The 27,698-nt window shown below is 42.3% G+C and overlaps 1 protein-coding gene across 1 annotated transcript in view; it reads left to right on the top strand.

The window, feature by feature from the left end:
* Positions 1 to 1,148: 1,148 nt before the first annotated feature.
* LOC138665467 (E3 ubiquitin-protein ligase DTX4-like) overlaps positions 1,149 to 27,698 on the top strand; it is a 112,112-nt gene continuing 85,562 nt past the window's right edge. The window contains exon 1 of the mRNA XM_069752980.1: positions 1,149 to 1,744. Within this exon, the coding sequence (XP_069609081.1) occupies positions 1,534 to 1,744 (211 nt within the window). The 5' untranslated portion in view covers positions 1,149 to 1,533. The remainder of the gene's footprint in view (positions 1,745 to 27,698) is intronic.

Here is a 27,698-nt window from a genome sequence, read left to right as displayed (position 1 = left end):
TTTTTTCATAAATAATCGCAAGTAATATCGAAGAAATGTTACCACTAACATGAAGTAAAATATGTCACGAAAAAATATGTCTCAGAATCAGCGGGATCCGTTGAAGCGTTCCAGAGTTATAACCTCATAAAGTGACAGTGGTCAGAATTGCAAAAATTGGCTCGGTCATTAAGTACCAAATTGGCTCTGTCACTAAGGGGTTAATTATAAAAAGGGATTATAGGAGAAAATGAATGGTACAATTTGACAAAAACACGGTGACAGGTTCAAATCTTGCAGCAGGACCCACTGGTCTCTAGTTACATCACTAGACACTTTTTATATTTTTGTAACATATCCATTGTTGAGGTCTGCAATATTTATGGAAGAAAGACCAATTCATGAGTACCTTCCTAAATATTCTGATGTCACCCCTCACCACCACGTTAAGGTCTGAGACCCTGAGACTGTGCAGACACTATGATATATTGTTTGTCTTCTCTGCAACAATCCCTATTTATTGAAGCTTGCATAGTTTCAGATGAAAGCCATCCAAGTGAACTGTGCTTCTTTCCCATGGTTTTTGTAATAAGGGATGCATTTTTCAGGCTGACTGGGAATAATGACAATCACTAAACGAGGGAGGCAGGAGACATGAGGGGGCTAGTGAGGCTATTATAAAGCTAGCCTGGGATCCCAGCTCAGAATAGCAGGTCAGACAGCACACTAGCTCATTAAGGATTTGCATCTCTCTTTTCAATGCCTCTGAAAACTGAATGGAGAGGGGGAGGGAGAACAGAAAAAGAAAGGAGAGAGCATGTGGAACAGGAGGCAAAGTGCAAGAGGGGTGTGAAAAGCTGCATGTAGGAAACTGTCAACCTGCAGCAAACAAGCTAGAACTCCAGAAGAAATAAGGAAACTAGAGGCATGGTTCTGGGGACAGATGAGAGTTAGGTGAATGGGCCAAAAACTGAGAGTGGGTGGGGTGGGGTGATCATTAATTGCCCACAAAGGAACCCATATGCCTGAAAGATTAGTCCCAAGGGAGAGGAGGAGGAGGAGGGTACTGAGAAGTGTTTTGTAAGAAAGCTGAACAACCCCCTCAGCTCTCCTCTCATCCCCCTCCTCCCTCTTTCCTTGGAGATTCCGCCCCACACCCATTGCAAGGGACACACAGCTTTAGGGACTGTTACTAGGAATGGGCACAAGGCTGTGAGAGGGTGCTTCAGAGAGGGAGGGTGAACAGAAGGTGAGAAAAGTGATGAGACAAGTGCTAAGTGTGAACAGGACCGAAAGAGAGGAAAGTGATCTGGAAAAGTGATTATATTCTAGGATATGAAAATCATCCGCGAAGACTGGTGACAACTGAGACCTGTCTAGAAGACGGAAGAGTGACATTTCTCACTATGGAGGACAACTGTCCTTCACTTGGGCTCCGAGTTGTCAGAATATGATTACAAAGAAGGAAAAGTAAATTGCAAAAAAAAAGTATCCTCATCTGTGACCTTCCTGGGGTCAGAACCAGATCTTTAAAAAAGGAGCAGTGGAACAGAAATGATGCTGGACAGGGGAGCAGTGCTGGTGTGGGAATGGCAGGACAAAGATTCCCTGTGGAAGCCTTACAGCCCACAGGTGACTCGTCACATAGAGCAGGTGATCAGGGAAAACCCTAAGGCCTCCTCTGTGAACCTGGGGGAAGCTGATGGTAGCCTGACCCCTAACATCCTGGATCTATTGTCAATGAACCAGTTCCGTCTAGATACAGGTGAGTAATGTGGAGTCTGCATGTGTTAGTGGGGCAGGTGCTTCTCTGACAGGTGCCTGGTGCACTTCCCTCCCGCTTGTGGGAAGTAATCTGGTGTTAAACCAGCAGCTCTACATTCCAGATCACGGGATCCAAATATTTGTTCAATACATGTGACTGATGCAGAATTGTAGAGGCATTGGTTGAGGAGGACAACAGAAGGCTGAACCATGGTGCCCTACTTATGCCACCAGATATAGTCCAGTTTGTCAGAATTAGTAGCACAAATGTGACTTCAGGCATTAAAATGAAGTCGGTATCAATGAGTGGCCAATAATTGCTAATAACTACCCTCTTGGTATTGTTGTCATGTGTGAGATTTCTTTCAATCTACTGCATTTTACTTTGTCATAAAATATAAACTCATATACTGTATATCTAATCATGCTCCAAAGCCCCGAGATCTCCAGGGTCCGGTACTGCCACCATACACTTTCCATTCAATATTGGCACTTTAGGAACCTCTCAGGTCACCAACGCTCTAATTAGAGCTCTATTCCATTAGTCCAGTGATGTTTTTATTGTTTGGTGGATCTGCACATACTGCATTCCAGGAATATGAAGTTATATAGAGCACCTTGCTGGATACTAATGATCCGTGTGTGAATGACTACAAGTGCTGAAATATGCACATTTGTACAGAACAATAAAAACATCACTGGACCAACGGAATAAGGCTCTAAACGGTCATTGAGGCCATATACAGGAGTCCAGGGGCCTGACGGCTTCCTTTCAAAGTCTGCTAAGTTGTGTTAGTTTTACAATTGTTATACTTGGTTATATAAAATAGTAAGCAACTCTTGTAAACTTAAATGATTGATTGGAACGTAAAAAATACCTCCATCCGGTGGCTTGATTACTTTGTCAGGACATCAGTGGAGATTTCAATATTCACATTGAACGGTACATACTTAATCATCTAGCCCTGCAGATTTTATCAGGACCAGACCATCTTCTAATGTGTTTGGTGTCTCGATTTTCCCTGATGGCTGATGTTGGGGCAGTTCTGTAACTGGCCCTCTCGGTCATTTCATTGTCCTGGCCCTGTGTACAGTGACTTGTTTCCTCTCTCACAGGAATCCACTCGCCCTTCCAAGCTTTGTACCTGTGTTAGGGAGGTAGATGGCTCTGACATGTTGGACTTTGGCATGCCAGATGCTTTTGTTTCTACTGTAGATAAGCAGCAGCAATAGCTAAGCACACATTCACACACCTGAAACATTGAAACCCAGACTGTGCTCATGGTGCAACAACTGGCCCAATCACTGAGTCACCAAACCTGAGCTAATGGCCTCGTAGGCATAGGGTACAAAGACCCAGCAGTCAGGTCGTGGGGTTACGATGCAGGTGTTTATTGACTTGTCTATGATTAGCATAAGTGCCTATGTGGTAGGGCAAGAGAAATACGGGCAATGCACACACTTCTAGGGCCTCTTTCTTCAATATTATTTCCTTTTCAAATATGTCAAGCTACAGAAACCTACAAAAATTAGCTGATCTGAACTGCAAGCTTGTAGCACCATTCATGTGTAGGTCATTGGTAAAAGTCACACATCTTGCACATCCAATGATGCTGTTTCTAGAATAGTCTCAGTGACAAAATAACTTGTTAAAACAGAATGCAAGCCAGACAATATGGGGAAAAACAAACTGAGTACATTAGAAACACTGCAGCACCATCTGCATGGCGGTTGTTTGGTTATTGGTTGCAGATGACACATTACAAAGTAGACATGGATTACTGTAGAGTTGTAAACGATCAACAATCAGCAAACCGATCTCACCAGAAATGTTAGACATTTCACAGCTGAGCCTTGAATTTTGCCTTGTGAATGCTGCAAGAACCATCAGCAGCAGATGGCCCAACTATTGAGAAATCCCGGAAAAAATGCTGTGCGTCCTGCTGAATGCGCATTGTCTGCTGATGAATTTTCTACTGTTCTCAATTAGATACGCTGACATGAATCACAAGCAGTGTGATTGGGGACATGTACTCGGTAACTCATCTTGTAGGGATGGAATTTTAAGTCAGTGATTTGCTAATGTCTATAAAGTGTCCAATCTTCAAAAGAAAGTACTTTATGGCATAATTATGACTATCCTAAATTTGGCCTAGTAGTCCATTAATCATGTTCTTAGGGAAATACTTATGCATTATTTAGCTTTTATAGCCACAAAGTTAGAAACCCTTGCTTGTTGTTCCATCAAGTCTCCTATATTTAAGACACTTCATACCATGTTTATGACAAAGATGAATTCTAGATTTCCCAATCCTATGGAATTGTAGCATTCTTTTCTTGCCATCCATTGTCAGCAAGAAAAGGCTTTCTGCTGGATCCGTTCTAACGGATCATTACAGGACATGTGAACATAGCCTTAAGGTGACCATACATATGAGATAGTTATTGGCCTAAGGCTTAGTTGAGTGTGTAAGTATGGGAAAAGGGGGATATGCTTTTGTCAGACTCCTTATGCAGCAGTGAGACTGAGAACATTTCATTTATATGTGCCTTTGGAGTGTAGTCAAAGGCACCAATTTACTTTAGTCTGCCTGTGAATATTGATGGATTTAATCTGATTTTTGGCTAATTTATAGGGGTTGCCTAAGTTCTTGTTCATGAGATCATGATTGTTATTTTGACGGCATCACTATTTTTCTTGTATTCAATGGAATTGGATTTAAAGACAACAATAGGACAATAGACAACATTTGTCTTGATATGCAGGTGATAACTGACTCCTATAGTAGAGTATTTTAGGCATGCTCTGTGATCTGTGCAGAGGTTGGCTTGATCTGTGCGGAGGTTGACATGCTCTGTGATCTGTGCAGAGGTTATCATGCTCTATGATCTGTGCAGAGGTTGGCATGCTCTGTGATCTGTGCGGAGGTTGGCATGCTCTGTGATCTGTGCAGAGGTTGGCATGCTCTGTGATCTGTGCAGAGGTTGTCATGCTCTGTGATCTGTGCAGAGGTTAGCATGCTTTGTGATCTGTGTAGAGGTTGGCATGCTCTGTGATCTGTGCAGAGGTTGGCATACTCTGTGATCTGTGCAGAGGTTGGCATGCTCTGTGATCTGTGCAGAGGTTGGCATTCCCTGTGATCTGTACAGAGGTCATTGTCTAGGGAAGACAGTAGAATAGGTCACAGGCAAAAACAGATGTTAAACCCCAGATTCTTAAAAATTACTGAAATTATTTACCAGTATTCCAATATGGAGGCAACATAAGATAAAGATTTAAAATCTCAGTGCTCAGAAATACTGTTTTTCATACGCTTTGCATCTTTGGTGTGCCTAGCCTTGCGCACCACCTCTGTTGCAGCTCCCACACACTCTGTGTCTGAGAGGCCCAAGCTCAAACCCATTGTTCTTACTCCCTGGTGATCTCTTCTGATTCCAAACTCTCACACACTCTGCGAGTATCTTACAACTGTCTTCTCCAGGCAGTTCCCTCCTTGACTCTGAGTCCTGTCTCCCACCAGTCTTGGGCCCTCTTAATAAACACCCCTCCTGGTGTCTCCAACCACCTGTTCACCAGCTGGCAGACGTTGGCTCGGAATACATCTATCCGTGGTTCTGGAACACTCTCCACTACAGGAATAGCACTCTTCTCCTTCACTACCTGGAGCTTACAGTGGGGACTTTGGTACACATATAGTATCTCAGCATGGCCTGATAAACTGCTCTTTCCTTGTAACCATAGAACCAGTGGCGTAGGAAGGGGGGTGCGGGGGGGGCGGGCCGCCCCGGGCGGCACAATGCGGGGGGCGGGCATCTAGCCCTGCTGGCACAAGCATCTCTTCAGTCAGTGCAGGGCCAGGCAGTGCAGGGCACATCGGGGTTAACAAGGCAGCCAGCGTGACATTGTTTTGTGGGCGGAGAGTTCTCCTGCTCTGCTCCTCCGCCCGCCCCTCGCTGACTGCTGAACTTACATCAGGACAGGCAGATTCTGGAGGAACTCCTTGGCAAGCCTTGCCGCCCTGAGTGAGTGCGATGTATCCCTGTATTCTGACAGTCTGGGTGACCTGGGGCGGCCACAGCTGATATACTGTATATTATATACTTCAGCAGCCGCCCAGGTCCCCAGCACCTGTCCTGTATATGTATATACTGTATCTATACAGCCTGCATGACAGTATATATAATATATATACAGGACAAGTGCTGGGGGCCTGGGCTGGGCGGCTGCTGAAATATATACACTGCACAGTACCATCACTCCCCTGTATATATACACTGCACCGTACCACTGCCCTGTATATATACACTGCACCGTACCACTGCCCTGTATATATACACTGCACCGTACCACTGCCCTGTATATATACAATGCACAGTACCACTGCCCTGTATATATACAATGCACAGTACCACTGCCCTGTATATATACAATGCACAGTACCACTGCCCTGTATATATACACTGCACCGTACCACTGCCCTGTATATATACAATGCACAGTACCACTGCCCCTGTATATATACACTGCACCGTACCATCACTCCCCTGTATATATACACTGCACCGTACCACTGCCCTGTATATATACAATGCACAGTACCACTGCCCCTGTATATATACACTGCACCGTACCACTGCCCTGTATATATACAATGCACAGTACCACTGCCCCTGTATATATACACTGCACCGTACCACTGCCCTGTATATATACAATGCACAGTACCACTGCCCCTGTATATATACACTGCACAGTACCATCACTCCCCTGTATATATACACTGCACCGTACCACTGCCCTGTATATATACACTGCACAGTACCACTCCTCCTGTATATATACACCGCACAGTACCACTCCTCCTGTATATATACACTGCACAGTACCACTCCTCCTGTATATATACACTGCACAGTACCACTCCTCCTGTATATACACACTGCACAGTACCACTCCTCCTGTATATATACACCGCACAGTACCACTCCTCCTGTATATATACACTGCACAGTACCACTCCTCCTGTATATATACACCGCACAGTACCACTCCTCCTGTATATATACACTGCACAGTACCACTCCTCCTGTATATATACACTGCACAGTACCACTCCTCCTGTATATACACACTGCACAGTACCACTCCTCCTGTATATATACACCGCACAGTACCACTCCTCCTGTATATATACACCGCACAGTACCACTCCTCCTGTCCTGTATATATACATTGCACAGTACCACTCCTCCTGTATATATACACCGCACAGTACCACTCCTCCTGTATATATACACTGCACAGTACCACTCCTCCTGTATATATACACCGCACAGTACCACTCCTCCTGTATATATACACCGCACAGTACCACTCCTCCTGTATATATACACTGCACAGTACCACTCCTCCTGTATATATACACCGCACAGTACCACTCCTCCTGTCCTGTATATATACATTGCACAGTACCACTCCTCCTGTATATATACACCGCACAGTACCACTCCTCCTGTATATATACACTGCACAGTACCACTCCTCCTGTATATATACACCGCACAGTACCACTCCTCCTGTATATATACACCGCACAGTACCACTCCTCCTGTATATATACACTGCACAGTACCACTCCTCCTGTATATATACACTGCACAGTACCACTCCTCCTGTATATATACACTGCACAGTACCACTCCTCCTGTATATATACACTGCACAGTACCACTCCTCCTGTATATATACACTGCACAGTACCACTCCTCCTGTATATATACACTGCACAGTACCACTCCTCCTGTATATATACACTGCACAGTACCACTCCTCCTGTATGTATACACTGCACAGTACCACTCCTCCTGTCCTGTATATATACACTGTAGAATTTACAATAGCTGTCACTCATATAAGAAGTGAAATCTGGCATTGGACTATACCTAGATTTCTCTGCCGTATCTGGGCATCATGAATCGTGGTATGTGTTAAAGGGGGGGGGGGGGGACCCACTGAGACTCTTTTGCCCGGGGCCCTCAAAAACCTGGAGCCGGCCCTGGGGGTGGGTCACCGGGCTGCGGCCGGCGCTGCAGCTGTTTAACGCTATTGACGTGTGGGCCCGCGCCCGCACGTCAATAGTTAACAGCCGCCAGCCAATCTGAGGCTGGCAGCTGACGTCAGTCCCAGTGTGCATGTCGCCGGCGTCTGACATCATTGTCAGTCGCCGGCGAGTGCACGTTTCAGCTGCATGGAGAGAGCAGGAGCGCGGTCAGGTAAGCAGAACTTGGTTATTTTTGCAGTCCCGATCATGTGATGGTAACATTCACCGGCGAAACAATTAAAGTTCTACATCTGAGGTCTTATTCCTGCGGGGGGGGGGGGGGGGGGGGGGGCGCCAAGCTCGGGACCAGCCCCGGGCGGCAAAAGCTCTAGCTACGCCTCTGCATAGAACCATTCCTATGTTAAACACAATAGACTAAAGTCCCACTGATATTGGCGGGATCATCCGAAAGTTTAATGTATATAGGGACCTCTCAACTGGGGGCCTCATCTTAAAATTTCAATGGCCTTTACTTTTGTTGTTCCTAGAGATAAGTTACTGGCAGGCTCTGCGAGCCAGCGATCCAGCCAGAGCAGTGCATGCTGGCTCTGAAGCATAGTGCGTTCTTTGCCTAGGAAACCAGCAACAGCTATAGAATTAAAAATCTCTGTTTATGAGCATAGAAAGGACTTTTTTTTACAAGGGATAAATTGAAAATGTTCTTGTTTTTACAAGAACTTAGCAATTTTAAAAATTATGATTGAGTATACCCCTTTAAAATAAAATCGTAATTTAACCCCTTTACCCCCAAGGGTGGTTTGCACGTTAATGACCGGGCCAATTTTTACAATTCTGACCACTGTCCCTTTATGAGGTTATAACTCTGGAACGCTTCAATGGATCCTGGTGATTCTGACATTGTTTTCTCGTGACATATTATACTTCATGACAATGGTAAAAATTCTTTGATAGTACCTGCGTTTATTTGTGAAAAAAACGGAAATTTGGCGAAAATTATGAAAATTTCGCAATTTTCCAACTTTGAATTTTTATGCAATTAAATCACAGAGATATGTCACACAAAATACTTAATAAGTAACATTTCCCACATGTCTACTTTACATCAGCACAATTTTGGAACCAAAATTTTTTTTTGTTAGGGAGTTATAAGGGTTAAAAGTTGACCAGCAATTTCTCATTTCTACAACACCATTTTATTTTAGGGACCACATCTCATTTGAAGTCATTTTGAGGGGTCTATATGATAGAAAATACCCAAGTGTGACACCATTCTAAAAACTACACCCCTCAAGGTGCTCAAAACCATATTCAAGAAGTTTATTAACCCTTCTGGTGCTTCACAGGAATTTTTTGAATGTTTAAATAAAAATGAACATTTAACTTTTTTTCACAAAAAATTTAATTCAGCTCCAATTTCTTTTATTTTACCAAGGGTAACAGGAGAAAATGGACCCCAAACATTGTTGTACAATTTGTTCTGAGTATGCCAATACCCCACATGTGGGGGTAAACCACTGTTTGGGCGCATGGCAGAGCTCGGAAGCGAAGGAGTGCCATTTGACTTTTCAATGCAAAATTGACTGGAATTGAGATGGGACGCCATGTTTCGTTTGGAGAGCCCCTGATGTGGCTAAACATTGAAACCCCCCACAAGTGACACCATTTTGGAAAGTAGACCCCCTAAGGAACTTATCTAGAGGTGTGGTGAGCACTTTGACCCACCAAGTGCTTCACAGAAGTTTATAATGTAGAACAGTAAAAATAAAAAATCATATTTTTTCACAAAAATTATCTTTTTGCCCCCAATGTTTTATTTTCCCAAGGGTAAGAGAAGAAATTGGACCCCAAAAGTTGTTGTACAATTTGTCCTGAGTACGCTGATACCCCATATGTGGGGGTAAACCACTGTTTGGGCGGATGGGAGAGCTCGGAAGGGAAGGAGCGCCGTTTGACTTTTCAAAGCAAAATTGACAGGAATTGAGATGGGACGCCATGTTGCGTTTGAAGAGCCACTGATGTGCCTAAACATTGAAACCCCCCACAAATGACACCATTTTGGAAAGTAGACCCCCTAAGGAACTTATCTAGAGGTGTGGTGAGCACTTTGACCCACCAAGTGCTTCACAGAAGTTTATAATGCAGAGCCGTAAAAATAAAACAAAATTTTTTTTCCCACAAAAATTATTTTTTTAGCCCCCAGTTTTGTATTTTCCTGAGGGTAACAGGAGAAATTGGACCCCAAAATTTGTTGCCCAATTTGTCCTGAGTGCGATGATACACCATATGTGGGGGGAACCACTGTTTGGGCACATGGGAGGGCTCAGAAGGGAAGGAGTGCCATTTGAATGCAGACTTAGATGGAATGGTCTGCAGGTGTCACATTGCGTTTGCAGAGCCCCTAATGTACCTAAACAGTAGAAACCCCCCACAAGTGACACCATTTTGGAAAGTAGACCCCCTTAGGAACTTATCTAGATGTGTGCTGAGCGCTTTGACCCACCAAGGGCTTCACAGAAGTTTATAATGGAGAGCCGTAAAAATAAAACAAAAATTTTTTCCCACAAAAATTATTTTTTAGCCCCCAGTTTTGTATTTTCCCGAGGGTAACAGGAGAAATTCGACCCCACAATTTGTTGTCCAATTTGTCCTGAGTGCGCTGATACCCCATATGTGGGGGGGAACCACTGTTTGGGCGCATGGGAGGGCTCGGAAGGGAAGGAGCTACATTTGGAATGAGGACTTAGATGGAATGGTCTGCAGGTGTCACATTGCATTTGCAGAGCCCCTAATGTACCTAAACAGTAGAAACCTCCCACAAATGACACCATTTTGGAAACTAGACCCCCTAAGGAACTCATCTAGATGTGTTGTGATAGCTTTGAACCCCCAAGTGTTTCACTACAGTTTGTAACGCAGAGCCGTGAAAATTAAAAAAAAAAAATCTTTCCCCCCAAAATTATTTTTAGCCCCCAGTTTTGTATTTTCCCGAGGGTAAGAGGAGAAATTCGACCCCACAATTTGTTGTCCAATTTGTCCTGAGTACGCTGATACCCCGTATGTTGGGGGAAACCACCGTTTGAGCGCATGGCAGAGCTCGGAAGGGAAGGAGCGCCATTTGGAATGCAGACTTAGATGGAATGGTCTGCAGAGGTCACATTGCGTTTGCAGAACCCCTAATGTACCTAAACAGTAGAAACCCCCCACAAGTGACCCCATATTGGAAACTAGACCCCCCAGGGAACTAATCTAGATGTGTTGTGAGAACTTTGAACCCCCAAGTGTTTCACTACAGTTTATAACGCAGAGCCGTGAAAATAAAAAATCCTTTTTTTTCCCACAAAAAATATGTTTTAGCCCCAAGTTTTGTATTTTACCAAGGGTAACAGGAGAAATTGGACCGCAAAAGTTGTTGTCCTATTTGTCCTCAGTACGCTGATACCCCATATGTTGGGGTAAACCCCTGTTTGGGCACACGGGAGAGCTCGGAAGGGAAGAAGCACTGTTTTACTTTTTCAACGCAGAATTGGCTGGAATTGAGATCGGACGCCATGTCGCGTTTGGAGAGCCCCTGATGTGCCTAAACAGTGGAAACCCCCCAATTATAACTGAAACCCTAATCCAAACACATCCCTAACCCTAATCCCAACAGTAACCCTAACCACACCTCTAACCCTGACACACCCCTAACCCTAATCCCAACCCTATTCCCAACCGTAAATGTAATCTAAACCCTAACTGTAACTTTAGCCCCAACCCAAACTGTAGCCCTAGCCCTAACCCTAGCCCTAACCCTAATCCTAACCCTAGCCCTAACCCTAGCCCTAACCCTAACCCTAGCCCTAACCTTAGCCCTAGCCCTAACCCTAGCCCTAACCCTAACCCTAGCCCTAACCCTAGCCCTAACCCTAACCCTAGCCCTAACCCTAACCCTAACCCTAGCCCTAGCCCTAACCCTAGCCCTAGCCCTAACCCTAGCCCTAACCCTAGCCCTAACTCTAACCCTAGCCCTAATGGGAAAATGGAAATAAATACATTTTTTTAATTTTTCCCTAACTAAGGGGGTGATGAAAGGGGGTTTGATTTACTTTTATAGCGGGTTTTTTAGCGGATTTTTATGATTGGCAGCCGTCACACACTGAAAGACGCTTTTTATTGCAAAAAATATTTTTTGCGTTACCACATTTTGAGAGCTATAATTTTTCTATATTTTGGTCCACAGAGTCATATGAGGTCTTGTTTTTTGCGGGACGAGTTGATGTTTTTATTGGTAACATTTTCGGGCACGTGACATTTTTTGATCGCTTTTTATTCCGATTTTTGTGAGGCAGAATGACCAAACACCAGCTATTCATGAATTTCTTTTGGGGGAGGCGTTTATACCGTTCCGCGTTTGGTAAAATTGATAAAGCAGTTTTATTCTTCGGGTCAGTACGATTACAGCGACACCTCATTTATATCATTTTTTTATGTTTTGGCGCTTTTATACGATAAAAACTATTTTATAGAAAAAATAATTATTTTGGCATCGCTTTATTCTCAGGACTATAACTTTTTTATTGTTTTGCTGATGATGGTGTATGGCGGCTCGTTTTTTGCGGGATAAGATGACGTTTTCAGCGGTACCATGGTTATTTATTTCTGTCTTTTTGATCGCGTGTTATTCCACTTTTTGTTCGGCGGTATGATAATAAAGCGTTGTTTTTTGCCTCGTTTTATGTACACTAAATATGTGTACTTTTATTGTTTTTTTTTTTTTAATTTAGATAAAGAAATGTATTTATGGGAATAATATATATATATTTTTTTCATTATTTTGGAATATTTTTTTTTATTTTTTTTTACACATTTGAATTTTTTTTTTTTACTTTTTTACTTTGTCCCAGGGGGGGACATCACAGATCAGTGATCTGACAGTTTGCACAGCACTCTGTCAGATCACTGATCTGACATGCAGCGCTGCAGCCTTCACAGTGCCTGCTCTAAGCAGGCTTCTGTGAAGCCACCTCCCTCCCTGCAGGACCCGGATCCACGGCCATCTTGGATCCGAGGCTGGAGGGAGCAGGGAGGGAGGTAAGACCCTCGCAGCAACGCGATCACATCGCGTTGCTCCGGGGGTCTCAGGGAAGCCCGCAGGGAGCCCCCTCCCTGCGCGATGCTTCCCTGCACCGCCGGCACATCGCGATCATCTTTGATCGCGGTGTGCCGGGGGTTAATGTGTCGGGGGCGGTCCGTGACCGCTCCTGGCACATAGTGCCGGATGTCAGCTGCGATAAACAGCTGACACCCGGCCGCGATCGGCGGCGCTCCCCCCGTGAGCGCCGCCGATCGCGCTGGACGTACTATCCCGTCCATGGTCATAGGGGCCCACCCCACATGGACGGGATAGTACGTCCGATGTCAGAAAGGGGTTAAAGGGAGTTCCTCGGCCCATAGTTACTGTATAAACTAAGACAGTCAGTGATTTCTAGCATAGGGAACAGCACAGGGAGTCATGAATTAAACGAGCTGGGGCGTTCCACCCCAACTGCACCCCATGAAGTGGGATGATGACACCAGAAGTTGCAAAAATGTAGGTGCAACTCTGAGTTGTGCTTATATTTTGCAACTTTTCACTGAGCCCAAAGTGTAAGTGTGTTCATTCCCTCAAAAAGCTTCAAATACTCTTCCAAACTGTTACATAAAGCAAAAAAATCCTCCACAAAGAAGGAACATTTCCTGAAGCAGTTTCTACCCGAAAAATTTGAATTTTTTTGAAATTCTATATGCTCTTACCTTAAGCCTCATTCAGATGTCAATGATACTTCTTGTACACAAAAAACAAACAAAACTATTTTAACCCCTTAGTGACGGAGCCAAATTTTTGAAATCTGACCAGTGTCACTTTATGTGGCAATAACTCTGCAATGCTTCAACAAATCCCAGTGATTTTGAGATTGTTTTTTATACTTTATGATAATGGTAAATTTAGGTCAATATGTTTTGTGTTTATTTATAAAAAATATCAAAAATGTGAGAAAAATGTTAAAAAATTTGCAATTTTCAAAGTTTGAATGATTATCCCTTTAATCCAGATGGTCATACCACAGCAAACCATTAATAAATTACATTTCCCATATGTCTGCTTTACATCAGCACCATTTGTAAAATGTTCTTTCATTTTGTTAGCATTTTAGGAGGTTTAAAAATGTAGCAGCAAATTTTCATTTTTTCAAGGAAATTTACAACCTTTATTTTTTAGGGAACTATCCATGTTTGAAGTGACTTTAGGGGTCTCATATATTGGGAAACCCCCAAACGTAATACCATTTTAAAAACAGCACCCCCTGACATATTGAAAACTGCTGTCAGGTAGTTTATTAACCCTTCAGGTGCTTTACAGGAATTAATGAAAAGTGACATGATAGGAATGAAAATGTGTATTTTTACCACCTAAATGTCTCTAACTTCTGAACAGATAACTATAGCCGTCAGACTCTAGGTCACTATTTGGTCGTAAATTACCTTCGCAAACATCAGGACCACACAATCATGATCGGAGGGCACTAATTGGGATAAAGAGGAAGCCCCCACACTCTGTTATCCATTTATAATGATGTAGTCACTATTGACAGCAGCATCTAAGGGGTTAAACAGATATGTACGGTGCCAACATTGATCGTGGCTGATACAGCAAGTTGTCAGCTATAGTGCACAACCTACAGATGCTGGATTGTCACCTGTATGGGGAGGCTAGTCTCTTATATCTCAGGTCAGTTAAAAGACGTATTGGCTGTCATGTTCAGATTTTTATGAGTTTTGGTCAGTGTGTCCATTTTTACTAACAGGATTTTTTTTAGTAATTTTCTCATATGCTTTATAAAAATAATTTTTTTTTCCTATTTTGTTACACAATACTAAATGTCAGCTCCAGGGATCCCGAGGCTCGCCTCACATTGTTATGCACCCCTCGAGAAAAGTCAGCGGACGCTATTGATCGGATGACTCTCAGACGTCTGGGAGAAGTGTGAGTGCTGCAGCCCATTAGCAACCGCTAATTGGCTGCAGGGCTCCCGTGACATAACCATGTCAGGCGAGCCTCGGGATACCTGGAGCTAAGTTCGTTGCAACAGGAATATAGTAATTAAGAAGGTGCTGTCCAAGTAAGGGACAACCCCTTTAATCATGGACAGAACCTAGATGGCATCCAGGTTCTGTACATTATTTTCAGTGACCCATAAGTTTCTCTGGGTGCTTTTGATCCATGATTCAGAACAAAAACGAATGTTGTTGTTTTAGGTAGTTTTTGCAAAGTACTTAGTCTGACAAAAAAAAGCAACATGAACATAGACTATAATGGCTACGCTTTCTATCTGTGAAAAACACCAAACATGTATGTGAAAAACGGACATTTGAATGAAAATTTTTAGGGTACGTGCACACGTTGCAGATTTGCCTCTGGAATTTTCTGTGCGGATTCTGCATCTCTTGGCAGAAAACGCAGGTGCAGATTTGATGCATTTTTTCTTGCGGATTTTGTGCAGTTTTTCTGCGGATGTACTGTGGATTCTGTGCGGATTTCATGTGTTTTTACCCCTGCAGAAACGCTGCAGATCTGCACAAAAGAATTGACATGGTCCTTTTTTGAATCTGCTGCATTTTCCGTGCAGATTTTTCCCCACCATTAGCACAGCATTTTTTTGCCATTGATTTACATTGTACTATAAATCACTTGCGGATCTGCAGCGTTTCTCCGCGGAAAAAAACTCTGCGGTTCTGCAGGAAATCTTCAATTTGTGCACATAGCCTTATAATGGATATATTCCTTACAAGGCTATCTGCTTGGTTTATATTGTCAGTTCAGGACAACAAACAATTGATCATTTTCTGACATCTCATATATTTTTCACATGTTATAATATGTGCTTCCCTGTATTGGTAGGTCAGAATTACCTACAATCCTGTTCTGTTCTACACTCCATGATTCTGTACTATTTGCAATCTTATTTCTATGATCCCATACGATAGTACCGCAAAAAAGCTTAATTATGTGCAATTATTTTTCTAAGCTGCAAAGACTAGACTAAATGACTAGATTAACATGCCTGACAATGATAAATGATTACTGTAAATTAAAAAAAGAATAAAGCAATTACACCATGTTCCAAATTATTATGCAAATGACATTTTTCTCAGATTTTCCTAAATGGTCGGTGCAAATGAACCTCAGTCTAATAAAAGTCATCACCCGTTAGAGTATACATCGAATTTTATTGAAACCTCCCAATGATAACAGTATACCGTAATCTCCAAAATGACTAAAAACTCTAAATGCACTGTTCCAAATTATTAGACACAGTAAAATTTCTAAACAGTTGATATGTTTTAAAGAACTGAAAATGCTCATTTGTGGAAGTTGCAGCATTGCGCAGGCGTGTACTACGGAGGACAGGGAATGAACTTCAATCTAATATTGCGGCCAGCATGCAGCCAGCGGGTAAGGAAAGGGTGAATCAAACACCCGAAAACTCCGCCCATATGACCGAAAACTGGTCCCGCCAAATTCAGGTGATAGGTTCCCTTTAATCCAATGAATTTGTCTGGCAGAAACCTTCCACATTATGCCTTTATCTGCATGAACTCTGTCTGTGCTCTGTTTCAGTCACAAATCTCTTCACAGTATGATGATCACTCTTCAGTTTTCGTAAAATATCTAATATTTTCATACCTTGTCCAAGGCATTGCACTATTTAACGCTTTTTAGCAGCAGAGATATACATTTTATTTCCCATATTGCTTGAAACCTGTGGCCTGCTTAATAATGTGGAACATCATTTTTAAGTAGTTTTCCTTTAATTAGAATTACCTGGAAAACTAATTATCACATGTGTTTAAGATTGATTTCAGTGATCCATTGAGCCCTGAGACACAATACCATCCATGACTTTATTTGAAAAACAAAACAATTAAATCTTTATGACACATAAATGCAATTTGCATAATAATTTGGAACACGGTGTAGTATCGGGAGATCTGATTACAATTGTTTGAGGTGTTAGAATAAAGTTGTATGGTGTAAAGAACCCTTATTCTTGCTTGTTAGTTTATGAGCATACTTACAGTATTTCTCATGTACTACTATATCACCCTAATCATTCGGCCTTTTGTAGATTGTGTACCTAATGCACCATCTGACATTCGGAGGTGGTCAGAGAGCAGCAGCTCACTCTTTCGTATGTAAACTTCAACCAAACAAAGTGAGAATGAAGCGACCCATTAGCGGCCGCGGATTGGCTGAAGGGCGCATGTGACATAACAATGTAACACAAGCTCCTGGTGACCTGGCACCAATATTGCAGGAAGAACTCCACAGGTGAGAAGGGGTTGTTCGAGTAGTGTATAACCCCTTTTAAAGCATTATGGAGTTTAATTTACTTTTCTGAAAAAAAAAACCCTCACATTTCACCCTATATACTGTGGGAACACGTTGACACATTATGGCGCCTAGTTTGGTTTTAGAACCCAGAGGCTCACTGCTTTGGAGACATGCTTTGCAGATCTTTGTCTTTTGAGTGAAATTTTCAATGAGAGGATGAGCAGTCAGAGATCTCACCAGGATGTCCTTGTGTTTCTGACATTATCTGTCTCTCTCAATGTATGGGGTCATGTTGGGGGTCTCGGACAGAACAGATGTGCCTTTGTTAAGATCTAGTCCTCCAGCTCCAAGCTCCCAGAGCTACAAGCCAGCTGTGTTTTATTGATGACTCTACAAAACAGACCTAAATATAACCCTAATCTACCTCCTTCTGTCTCTACATAATGCAATATAAGTTTATCTTTCTTAAAGTAACATGATACATTAGGCAAGATAACACGTTTTCTGTTTCTTAAAAACTACAAACACAATAAAGCATGTTACCAATTTTGCAGGGTAAATTTGCCTATTTGATGTTAAATATTTAGAATTGAGAGTCCTCAGTGGTTGATACCTTTTAATGGCTAACTGAAAAGATGGTAACAAATTGCAAGCTTTCGAGACTACATAGGTCTCTTCATCAGGCAAAGACTAAAACATATTCTGAAGAATCACATATTTATGCACAACATAGTATAGAAAAAAAAAGGGAAAAACCATGGATAAGCCAGGTGACATGAAGCAGAATTACCATGGGTGTAAACAGTTACGTCCATAAATAATGGGACAATTCTTAGATAAGGATTGTTTTATTGTCCTGTGATTAGGGTCTCTGTTGTGATGACCCCACATGGTCTGAGGGGCAAGTTCCTTAGTTGATGTAAAAAGACATAAATCCATGCGACACATTCATTCCTGCAGTGTGAGTGTCAAAGGTCATCATCAGTTTATATTCCCAGACTCTTCTGTCTCTGGGATTTAAAGCTACCCTTTAACACAAGTAATTTCATGTCCATAATGTTATGATTTGGGAGACAGAAATGTATTGCCACAGGTAGATCCATTCTTTTTTCTCCTATTGTGTGGCGGTGAGAATTCATTCTTGTTCTCAGTTTCTGCCCTGTATCCCCAACATACAGACCCCAAGTTGGACATTTAGTACAAATAATTAGGTACACCACATTAGAAGTGACGCAGCTGAAAGTACCTGGTATCTTGTAGTCCTGATGTGAATTGGGAATCTTTATCTTGTCCGTGGTCATTATAAATGGACAGGTTTTACATTTTTTCTGGTTGCAAGGAAAGGTTCCTGTAGCTGTTGGAGAGGACAGGGAGCTCTTGACAATGATGCTTCTTAGATTTGGGGGCTGCCTAAAACACAGTAGTGGGGGGTCTGGGAAAATGGACTGTATGCGGGCATCTTTTTGCAGTAAAGATTGTAGGTAACTACTAGAGGTACCCGGTTATTTTCTTCTTTAGCTTTGTAATGTAGCAGGTGATTCCTTGATATTCTGGTGGCTCTTGTAATCTGGTTTTCAATTGTTCTTGGATGGTAGCCCTATCCATTGGGTTGGAACATATACGATTGTATCTGATGGCTTGGCTGTAGACAATAGAGTTTTTTATGTGTTTTGGATGGAAACTGTCCCATTTAAGGTATGTTGGGCGGTCGATTGGCTTCTGATACAGGGATGTCTCTATTTTATTGTTCTGCAGCTTAATGATGGTGTCCAAAAAGTTAATTTCAGTGCAGGAGTAGTTGAGTGTCAAGTTGATGGTTGGATGAAATTGATTAAACTGTTCATGGAACGTCTTCAGCTGCGGCTCAGACTCCGTCCAGATGATTAAAATGCCATCAATGTAGCGGTAGTACGCCAGAGGCCTGATGGGACATGAGGACAAAAAGTCACTTTCAAGCTTGGCCATGAAAAGATTTGCATACTGTGGGGCCATTTTACTTCCCATTGCTGTGCCAGTCTCCTGTAGATAGATCTTCTTTTCAAACTCAAAGTAATTGTGGGTAAGGATGAATTTTATAAGTTTCACCACAGAATTTGCATCAGTCCCTGTGTTTTCCAGGAAGAATTTGATGTTGGAAGACAAAGGCATAAAAGGAAACAGGAAGATTAATAAAGTAAAGTTGACCTACTAATTGCCCACGGAACTGTACTGGCCATTATTTCCTTGTGTGGCAGTTATGAATATCATGAGGAAATACATATGCCATTTGATATTTGTTGCCAGATTACATCAATGTTAGCTGGTTCTACCAACCAATCTATAGGGTTAACTTCCTTTTTCACTGTGTCTGACGAAGGCCCATTAATTTTTTGGTGGGGAATCACAGAATTTTACAGCATCAGCAAAAGGAATGAGCGTTCTGAAATCTCATGTGCATGCTGCTTATTTTTTCCATGCAGATTTGAACTCTCAAAGCTTTTTCCAAATCTGCAGTATGTCAGTGTTTTTGCCACACTTTTCACCCAATTGTCAGCCAAAAGTGTTTTGTACATTCTCTATCGGGTCACTGGGATGCCCTTTGCCAACATCTCTCTCTGATTCTGGTCTTCCATCTCTACCCTCAGTTGTACTGTACTGCGTGACCAATTACTGACCCGGATTTGAGATCAGCTTTTAAGAATGCCCAGACTGGTAAAGCCCCAGGGTCAAATTAGTTCACTCTCCCATGCTGCAAATATTTTTCAAATATTATTCTACCTTAATTTGTTTCTGTCCTGTATTCACTCGCAAAGGGTACCTCTTTTCCAACAGATGCCCTAATAGCATATATGTCTGCAATTCCCAAGGGAGGCAAAGATTCTTCATTCTGTGCTAGTTAAAGACCGATCTCCCTTATAAGCGTCAACACAAAGCTTTTGCTACAATCTTAGCACCTTATCTCCTCATTTGGGCCAAAGGATCCATTATAGCACCAGGCAACTTCATTCCAAACTGAGAGGCTTAGTAAACACTTCCCATGCTATCAACCTGATCCAGCATGCACATATAGCTAAAATCCTGCTCATGCTTTTATTTTCAGATCCGGAAATTTTTTTGGGTAGATTAGACTTTTCTTCACATGACTTTATTCCAAATTGTCTTGGGACATCAATGCATTGGTTAAAGTTTACGGTTGCCTTTTCTCAGAATTCAAGATCACTAATGGTACCCAGCAGGGCTGCCCCAACTCCTCTCATAGTCATACTGAACCTAGAACTGTTTTTCCTCTTTGTAAGAACCAGTTCAGATATTGCTTGTTGAAGAGGTTTGAAGTGGAACACAAATTCTCTGTGTATGTCGATGATTTTTTTGTATTAGCTTCCGACATGTGCTGGCTTGCAACAAGTTCATCTGTAATAAAAACATTCTCAGATCAAAATCTTAGACCTAATGTCAAATGTGTGATTGGTCATCCCACTGTTGGCCCAGCTGCAATGTTTGTTAACCCCTTAGTGACAGAGCCAATTTGATACTTAATGACCGAGCCAATTTTTACAATTCTGACCACTGTCACTATATGAGGTTATAACTCTGGAAAGTTTTAACAGATCCCGCTGATTCAGAGAATGTTTTTTTGTGACATATTGTACTTCATGATAGTGGTAACATTTCTTCGATATTACTTGCAATTATTTATGAAAAAAACGGAAATATGGAGAAAATTTTTAAAATTTTACAATTTTCAAACTTTATATTTTTATGCCCTTAAATCAGAGAGATATGTCAGAAAAAATAGTTAATAAATAACATTTCCCACATGTCTACTTTATACCAGCACAATTTTGGATCCAAAATTTTTTGTTTGTTAGGGAGTTATAAGGGTTAAAAGTTGACCAGCAATTTCTCATTTTTACAACACCATTTTTTTTAGGGACCACATCACATTTGAAGTCATTTTGAGGGGTCTATATGATAGAAAATAACCAAGCGTGACAGCATTCTAAAAATTGCATCCCTCAAGGTGCTCAAAACCACATTCAAGAAGTTTATTAACCCTTTACGTGCTTCACAGGAACTGAAACAATGTGGAAGGAAAAAATGAACATTTAACTTTTTTTTGCAAACATTTTACTTCAGAACCAGTTTTGTTATTTTCACAAGTGTAAAAACAGAAATGCAACCATAAATGTTGTTGTGCAATTTCTCCTGAGTACGCCGATACCCCATATGTGGGGGTAAACCACTGTTTGGGCGCACCGCAGAGCTTGGAAGTGAAGGAGCGCCGTTTGATTTTTTTCAATGCAGAATTGGCTGGAATTGAGATCGGATGCCATGTCACGTTTAGAGTGCCCCTGATGTACCTAAACAGTGGAAACTCCCCACAAGTGACACCATTTTGGAAACTAGACCCCTTAAGGAACTTATCTAGATGTGTGGTGAGCACTTTGAACTCCCAAGTGCTTCACAGAAGTTTATAACGTAGAGCCGTGAAAATAAAAAATCACATTTGTTTACACAAAAATGATCTTTTCGCCCACAAATTCTTATTTTCACAAGGGCAACAGGAGAAATTAGACCACAAAAGTTGTTGTGCAATTTTTCCTGAGTACGTCGATACCCCATATGTGAGGGTAAACCATTGTTTGGGCGCACCGCAGAGCTTGGAAGAGAAGGAGTGCCATTTTACTTTTTCAGTGTAGAATTGGCTGGAATTGAGATCGGACGCCATGTCGTGTTTGGAGAGCCCCTGATGTGCTTCACAGAAATTTATAAAGTAGAGCCGTGAAAATAAAAAATCCTTTTTTTTCCTCAAAAATGATTTTTTAGCCTGCAATTTTTTATTTTCTCAAGGGTAACAGGAGACATTGGACCCCAAAATCTGTTGACCAGTTTGTCCTGAGTATGCTGATACCCCATATGTGGGGGAGGGCACTGTTTGGCACCCATCGGGGCTCGGAGGAGAAGGAGCGCCGCTTGGAATGCAGACTTTGATGGGATGGTCTGCGGGCATCACGTTGCATTGGCAGAGCTCCTGATGTACCTAAACAGTAGAAACCCCCCACAAGTGACCCCATTTTGGAAACTAGACCCCCAAAGAGCTTATCTAGATGTGTGGTGAGCACTATGAACCCTCAAATGCTTCACAGAAGTTTATAATGTAGAGCCATGAAAATAAAAAAAATCATATTTTTTCCACAAAAATGATCTTTTCACCCCCAAAATATTACTGCGCATGCGCCCGCCATTTTCTTACCAGATGAAGAAGCCGGCGGGCAGGAGGGGATGCAGGAGGACCCAGGGACACCGGTAAGTATAACAGCGTCCCCAAATCCTCCTATTTCTCTGTCCTCTGATGTGCGATCACATCAGAGGACAGAGAATGACACATCACTTTTTTTTCAAAACAGGGTCGGTAAAAACCAACCCCGATCATGTTTTTTGGAGTCTCGGCTGCCAAAGATCTTCCGGGTGCCGACCGGCGGATGCACTGCGCATGCGCCCGCCATTTTTTGGCCGGAACACGATGAGCATCGGGGGAGACAGGTGAGTATCGGGGGGCTATCGGGGACCAGATTTCTCTGTCATCTGATGTGTGATTACATCGGAGGACAGAGAAATTAAATGGGAAATCGTGTTTTTTTTGCGACCGCCGGTAAACGGTTAATTACCGGCAATCGCAACCCGGGAGTCCGTAAAAAAACCCCCGAATCATGTTCTCTGGGGTCTCGGCTACCCCCGGCAACCGAGACCCCAGAGAAAATCCGACTCTGGGGAGCGCTGTTTCACTTTTTCTGCGCTGTGGTTTAAGTACCCTTAACTGCCGCCGTTGAAAGGCGTATCGGCGGTCGTTAAGGGGTTAACGTAAAAAAAAAAAAAAAAGTGTTTTGTACATGCCAGTCCTTTTCAAATTGGTATTTTTGAGAGTCAGGGTATGTGCACACGTCAGGATTTCTTGCAGAAATTTTCCTGACAAAAAACGGACATTTCTGCCAGAAATCCGCATGCGTTTTTACAGCGATTTTACCGCGATTTTGACGCGTTTTTGGTGCGTTTTTTGTGCGTTTTTTCCCAAATGCATAGAATTGCGGGAAAAACGCAGAAAAACCACAAAAATAATGAACATGCTCATTTTTTTACCGCGATGCGTTTTTTTCACGGAAAAAAACGCATCCATGTGCACAAAACATGCAGAATGCATTCTAAATGATAGAATGCATAATGTATGTGTTTTTAATGAGTTTTTATAGCGTTTTTTAGCGCGAAAAAAACACGAAAAAAACACGAAAGAAACTGAACGTGTGCACAAAACCGGAAGGGGGTCAAGAATGCAGATGTGCAAGTGTTAAGGCTATTAACACATCAGTTTTTGGTATGCCCATTATCTGTTATTTTTACAGATGTTCTTTTTCGCTGACCAATTGTCCACAAACCAAAAGCAAAATGGAGACATGTCCGACATTGATTAGTGGTTTAAGACCAAACTCCCCAATACAAGTCTATGGTTCCGTGAGAAAAAAAAGCACATTGTCATCTGTGTGTTATTTGTATTTTACTGTTTATTGGGTCGGAGAAACTAAGAATATTTTTCTTCATATGATAAAATGGATTACATCCAATTTTTTTTCTGATCCATTTTTAAAAGAGGTAGACAAGGGGTCTCGAAACAAAAGGTCCGGCATACTCAATCATGTTCTACACCTGTTAACTTATAAATAGAGAATTCTTTTGGATTTTTAAATTGTCCACGCTGATACCAGGGGGTTTGAATGAATGCACAGAAAATACACGGTAAGTACTAATATATGTTTTGCATTCTGTTTTGGAATTTTAAAATAGTTTTACAATGAGCATGATTTTTTAATGGATATTTTATATGTTACTTTATTGTTTCTTCTGTGCTGTATAAATTTGTCTCTGTACAAGTGCTTCTCACTAAATTAGAATATCATCAAAAAAAGTTAATTTATTTCAGTTCTTCAATACAAAGAGTGAAACTCATATTTTATAGAGTCATTACAAACAGAGTGATCTATTTCAAGTGATTATTTCTGTTAATGTTGATGATTATGGCTTACAGCCAATGAAAACTCAAAAGTCATTATCTCAGTAAATTAGACTACTTTATAACATCAGCTTAAAAAATGATTTTAAAATCCGAAATGTTGGCTTACTGAAATGTATGTTCAGTAAATGCACTCAATACTTGGTCAGGGCTCCTTTTGAATAATTACTGCATCAATGCTTGTGGCACGGAAGCCATTAGCCTGTGGCACTACTGAGGTGTTATGGAAGCCCAGGTTGCTTTGATAGCAACCTTCAGCACGTTTGCATTGTTGGGTCTGGTGTCTCTCCTCTTCCTCTTGACAATAGAGAATCTATGGGGTTAAGATTATTATTTATTATAGTGCCATTTATTCCATGGCGCTTTACATGTGAGGAGGGGTGTACATAGTAAAAACAAATACAATAATCTTAAACAATATACAAGTCATGACTGGTACATTAGGAGAGAGGACCCTGTCCGCGAGGGCTAACAATCTACAAGGGATAGGTGAGGATACAGTAGGTGAGGGTAGAGCTGATTTGCAGTGGTTTGGTCGATTGGTGGTTACTGCAGGTTGTAGGCTTGTCCGAAGAGGTAGGTCTTTAGGTTATTTTTGAAGGTTTCGATGGTAGGTGAGAGTCTGATATGTTGTGGTAGAGAGTTCCAGAGTAGGGGTGATGCGCGAGAGAAATCTTGTATGCGATTGTGGGAAGAGGAGATAAGAGGGGAGTAGAGAAGGAGATCTTGTGAGGATCGGAGGTTGCGTGCAGTTAAGTCCCGGCAGACGAGGTCACAGAAGTATGGAGGAGACAGGTTATGGATGGCTTTGCATGTCATGGTTAGGGTTTTGTACTGGAGTCTCTGGGCAATGGGGAGCCAGTGAATGGATTAACAGAGGGTAGAGGCCAGGGAATAGTGGGGTGACAGGTGGATTAGTCGGGCAGCAGAGTTTAGAATAGATTGGAGGGGTGCGAGAGTGTTCAAAGGGAGGCCACAGAGCAGGGGGTTGCAGTAGTCAAGGCGGGAGATGATGAGGGCATGGACTAGGGTTTTTGCAGATTCTTGATTCAGGAATGTACGGATCCGTGAAATATTTTTGAGCTGAAGTTGGCAGGAAGTGGAAAAGGCTTGGACATGTGGTTTGAAGGAGAGATCAGTGTCAAGGATTACCCCGAGGCAGCGAGCTTGTGGGACTGGGGAGTGAAGGCAGCCATTTACTGTAATGGATAGGTCTGTTGGGGGGGTCACGTGAGATGGGGAAAAGATGATGAATTCTGTTTTGTCCATGTTAAGTTTTAGAAATCTAGCGGAGAGGAAGGATGAAATAGCACACAGGCATTGAGGGATTCTGGTTAGTAGGGTGGTGATATCTGGTCCAGAGATGTAGATCTGTGTGTCATCAGCATAGAGGTGATGCTGAAAGCCGTGAGATTCTATGAGCTTTCCCAGGCCAAAGGTGTAAATGGAGAAGAGCAGGGGCCTTAGGACTGAACCTTGCGGGACTCCGACAGATAGGGGACGAGATGAGGAGGTGGTGTATGAGTGGGAGAAGCTGAATGTTCAGTCTGTTAGGTATGACGAGATCCAGGATAGGTCCAAATCTGTGATGCCAAGGGATGACAGGGTTTGTAATAATAGGGGATGGTCCACTGTGTTAAAGGCAGAGGACAGGTCCAGAAGGAGGAGGACAGAGTAGTGTCGCTTGCTCTTGGCGGTAATAGGTCATTGGTGACCTTAGGGCACTTTCAGTGGAGTGGTGTGACCGGAAGCCAGATTGTAAGCGGACGAAGAGGGTGCAGGAAGAGAGATGGGAGGACAGTTCAAGATGGACGTGTTGTTCCAGTAGTTTTGAGGCATAGGGGAGAAGTGATATAGGGCGATAGCTAGATACAGAGGATGGGTCAAGAGAGGGCTTTTTGAGGATAGGTGTGATTGAGGCATGTTTAAAGCTTGAGGGGAAAACACCAGTTGTTAGTGACAGGTTGAAGAGATGGGTTAGGGTTGGGATGAAGACTGTGGCGAGGTTTGGGATGAAGTGGGATGGGATCGGGTCAAGTGCACAGGTGGTGAGATGCGATCTTGAGAGTAGAATGGAGAGTCGATCTTCTGTAATGGTGGAGAAGTTGGTTTTCGAGGTGGAGGGCTGGGCAGTTGGGTGGAAGGACTCTGGAGGTTGTCAACCAAAACTGTCTCTGAAGTTATCAATCTTCTGCTTGAAAAATGAGGCAAAGTCTCATCAGGTGAATTTGCTGGCCAATCAAGCACAGTGATACTGTTGTTTTTAAACCAGGTATTGGCACTTTTTGCAGTGTGGACAGGTGCCAAGTCCTGCTGGAGAATTAAATTTACATCTCCCAAAAGCTTGTCAGCAGAGGGAAGGATGAAGTGCTCTATAAATTTCCTGGTACATGGCTGCATTGACTTTGGTCTTGCTAAAACACAGTGGATCTACACCAGCAGATGCTATGGCTCCCCAAGCCATCACTGATGGTGGAAACTTCACACTAGACCTCAAGCAGCTTGGATTGTATGCTTCTCTACTCTTCCTCCAGACTCTGGGACCTTAATTTCCATATGAAATGCAAAATTTACTTTGATCTGAAAACAACACCTTGGACCACTGAGCAACAGTCCAGTTCTTTTTCTCCTTGGCCCAGGTAAGATGCTTTTGGCGTTATCTATTGGTCATGAGTGGCTTGACACCAGGAATGCGACACTTGTAGCCCATGTCCTGGATACATCTCTGTGTGGTGGCTCTTGAAGCAATGACTCCAGCAGCAGTCCACTCATTATGAATCTCCTCAAAATTTTTGAATGGCCTTTTCTTAACAATTCTTTCAAGGCAGCAGTTATTCCGGTTGCTTGTGCACCTTTTTCTACCACACTTTTTTCTTCCACTCAACTTTCCATTAATATGCTTGATACAGCACTCTGCGAACAGCCAGCATCTTTAGCAATGACCTTTTTTGGATTACCCTCCTTGTGAAGTGTGTAAATAACTGCCTTCTGGACATCTGTCAAGTTAGCAGTCTTCCTCATGATTGTGGAGCCTACTGAAACAGACTCGGGGACTTTTTTAAATGCTTAGGAAGCCTATGCAGGTATGTTTTGTTAATTATTCTAATTTACTGAGATAATGACTTTTGGATTTTCATTGGCTGTAAGCCATAATCAACATTAACAGAAATAAGCACTTGAAATAGATCACTCTGTTTGTAATGACTCTATATAATATATGAGTTTCACTTCTTGTATTGAAGAACTGAAATAAATTAACTTTTTGATGATATTATTATTTAGTGAGAAGCACTTGTGTTGTGAATTCTGTGGCTGAGTTCACTTCTGTGGTCACAAGTGGTATTGCAGTCTCTGGGCTTCCTCCCTCAGGTGTTTTGGTGAGCTCGTTGGCTGCCTTGCTATTTAGCTCCACCTGAGTCTGTCTTCCTTGCTCCTTGTCAATGTTCCAGTGTTGGATCTGAGCTACTGCATCTTTCCTTGGGCCTGCTGCTCTGCTAGA

The sequence above is a fragment of the Ranitomeya imitator genome, chromosome 2, assembly GCF_032444005.1.
Source record: "Ranitomeya imitator isolate aRanImi1 chromosome 2, aRanImi1.pri, whole genome shotgun sequence".
NCBI classification, from domain to species: domain Eukaryota; kingdom Metazoa; phylum Chordata; class Amphibia; order Anura; family Dendrobatidae; genus Ranitomeya; species Ranitomeya imitator.
The sequence above is the reverse complement of the archived record's forward strand: the minus strand, read 5'-3'. Positions and strand labels throughout refer to the sequence as shown.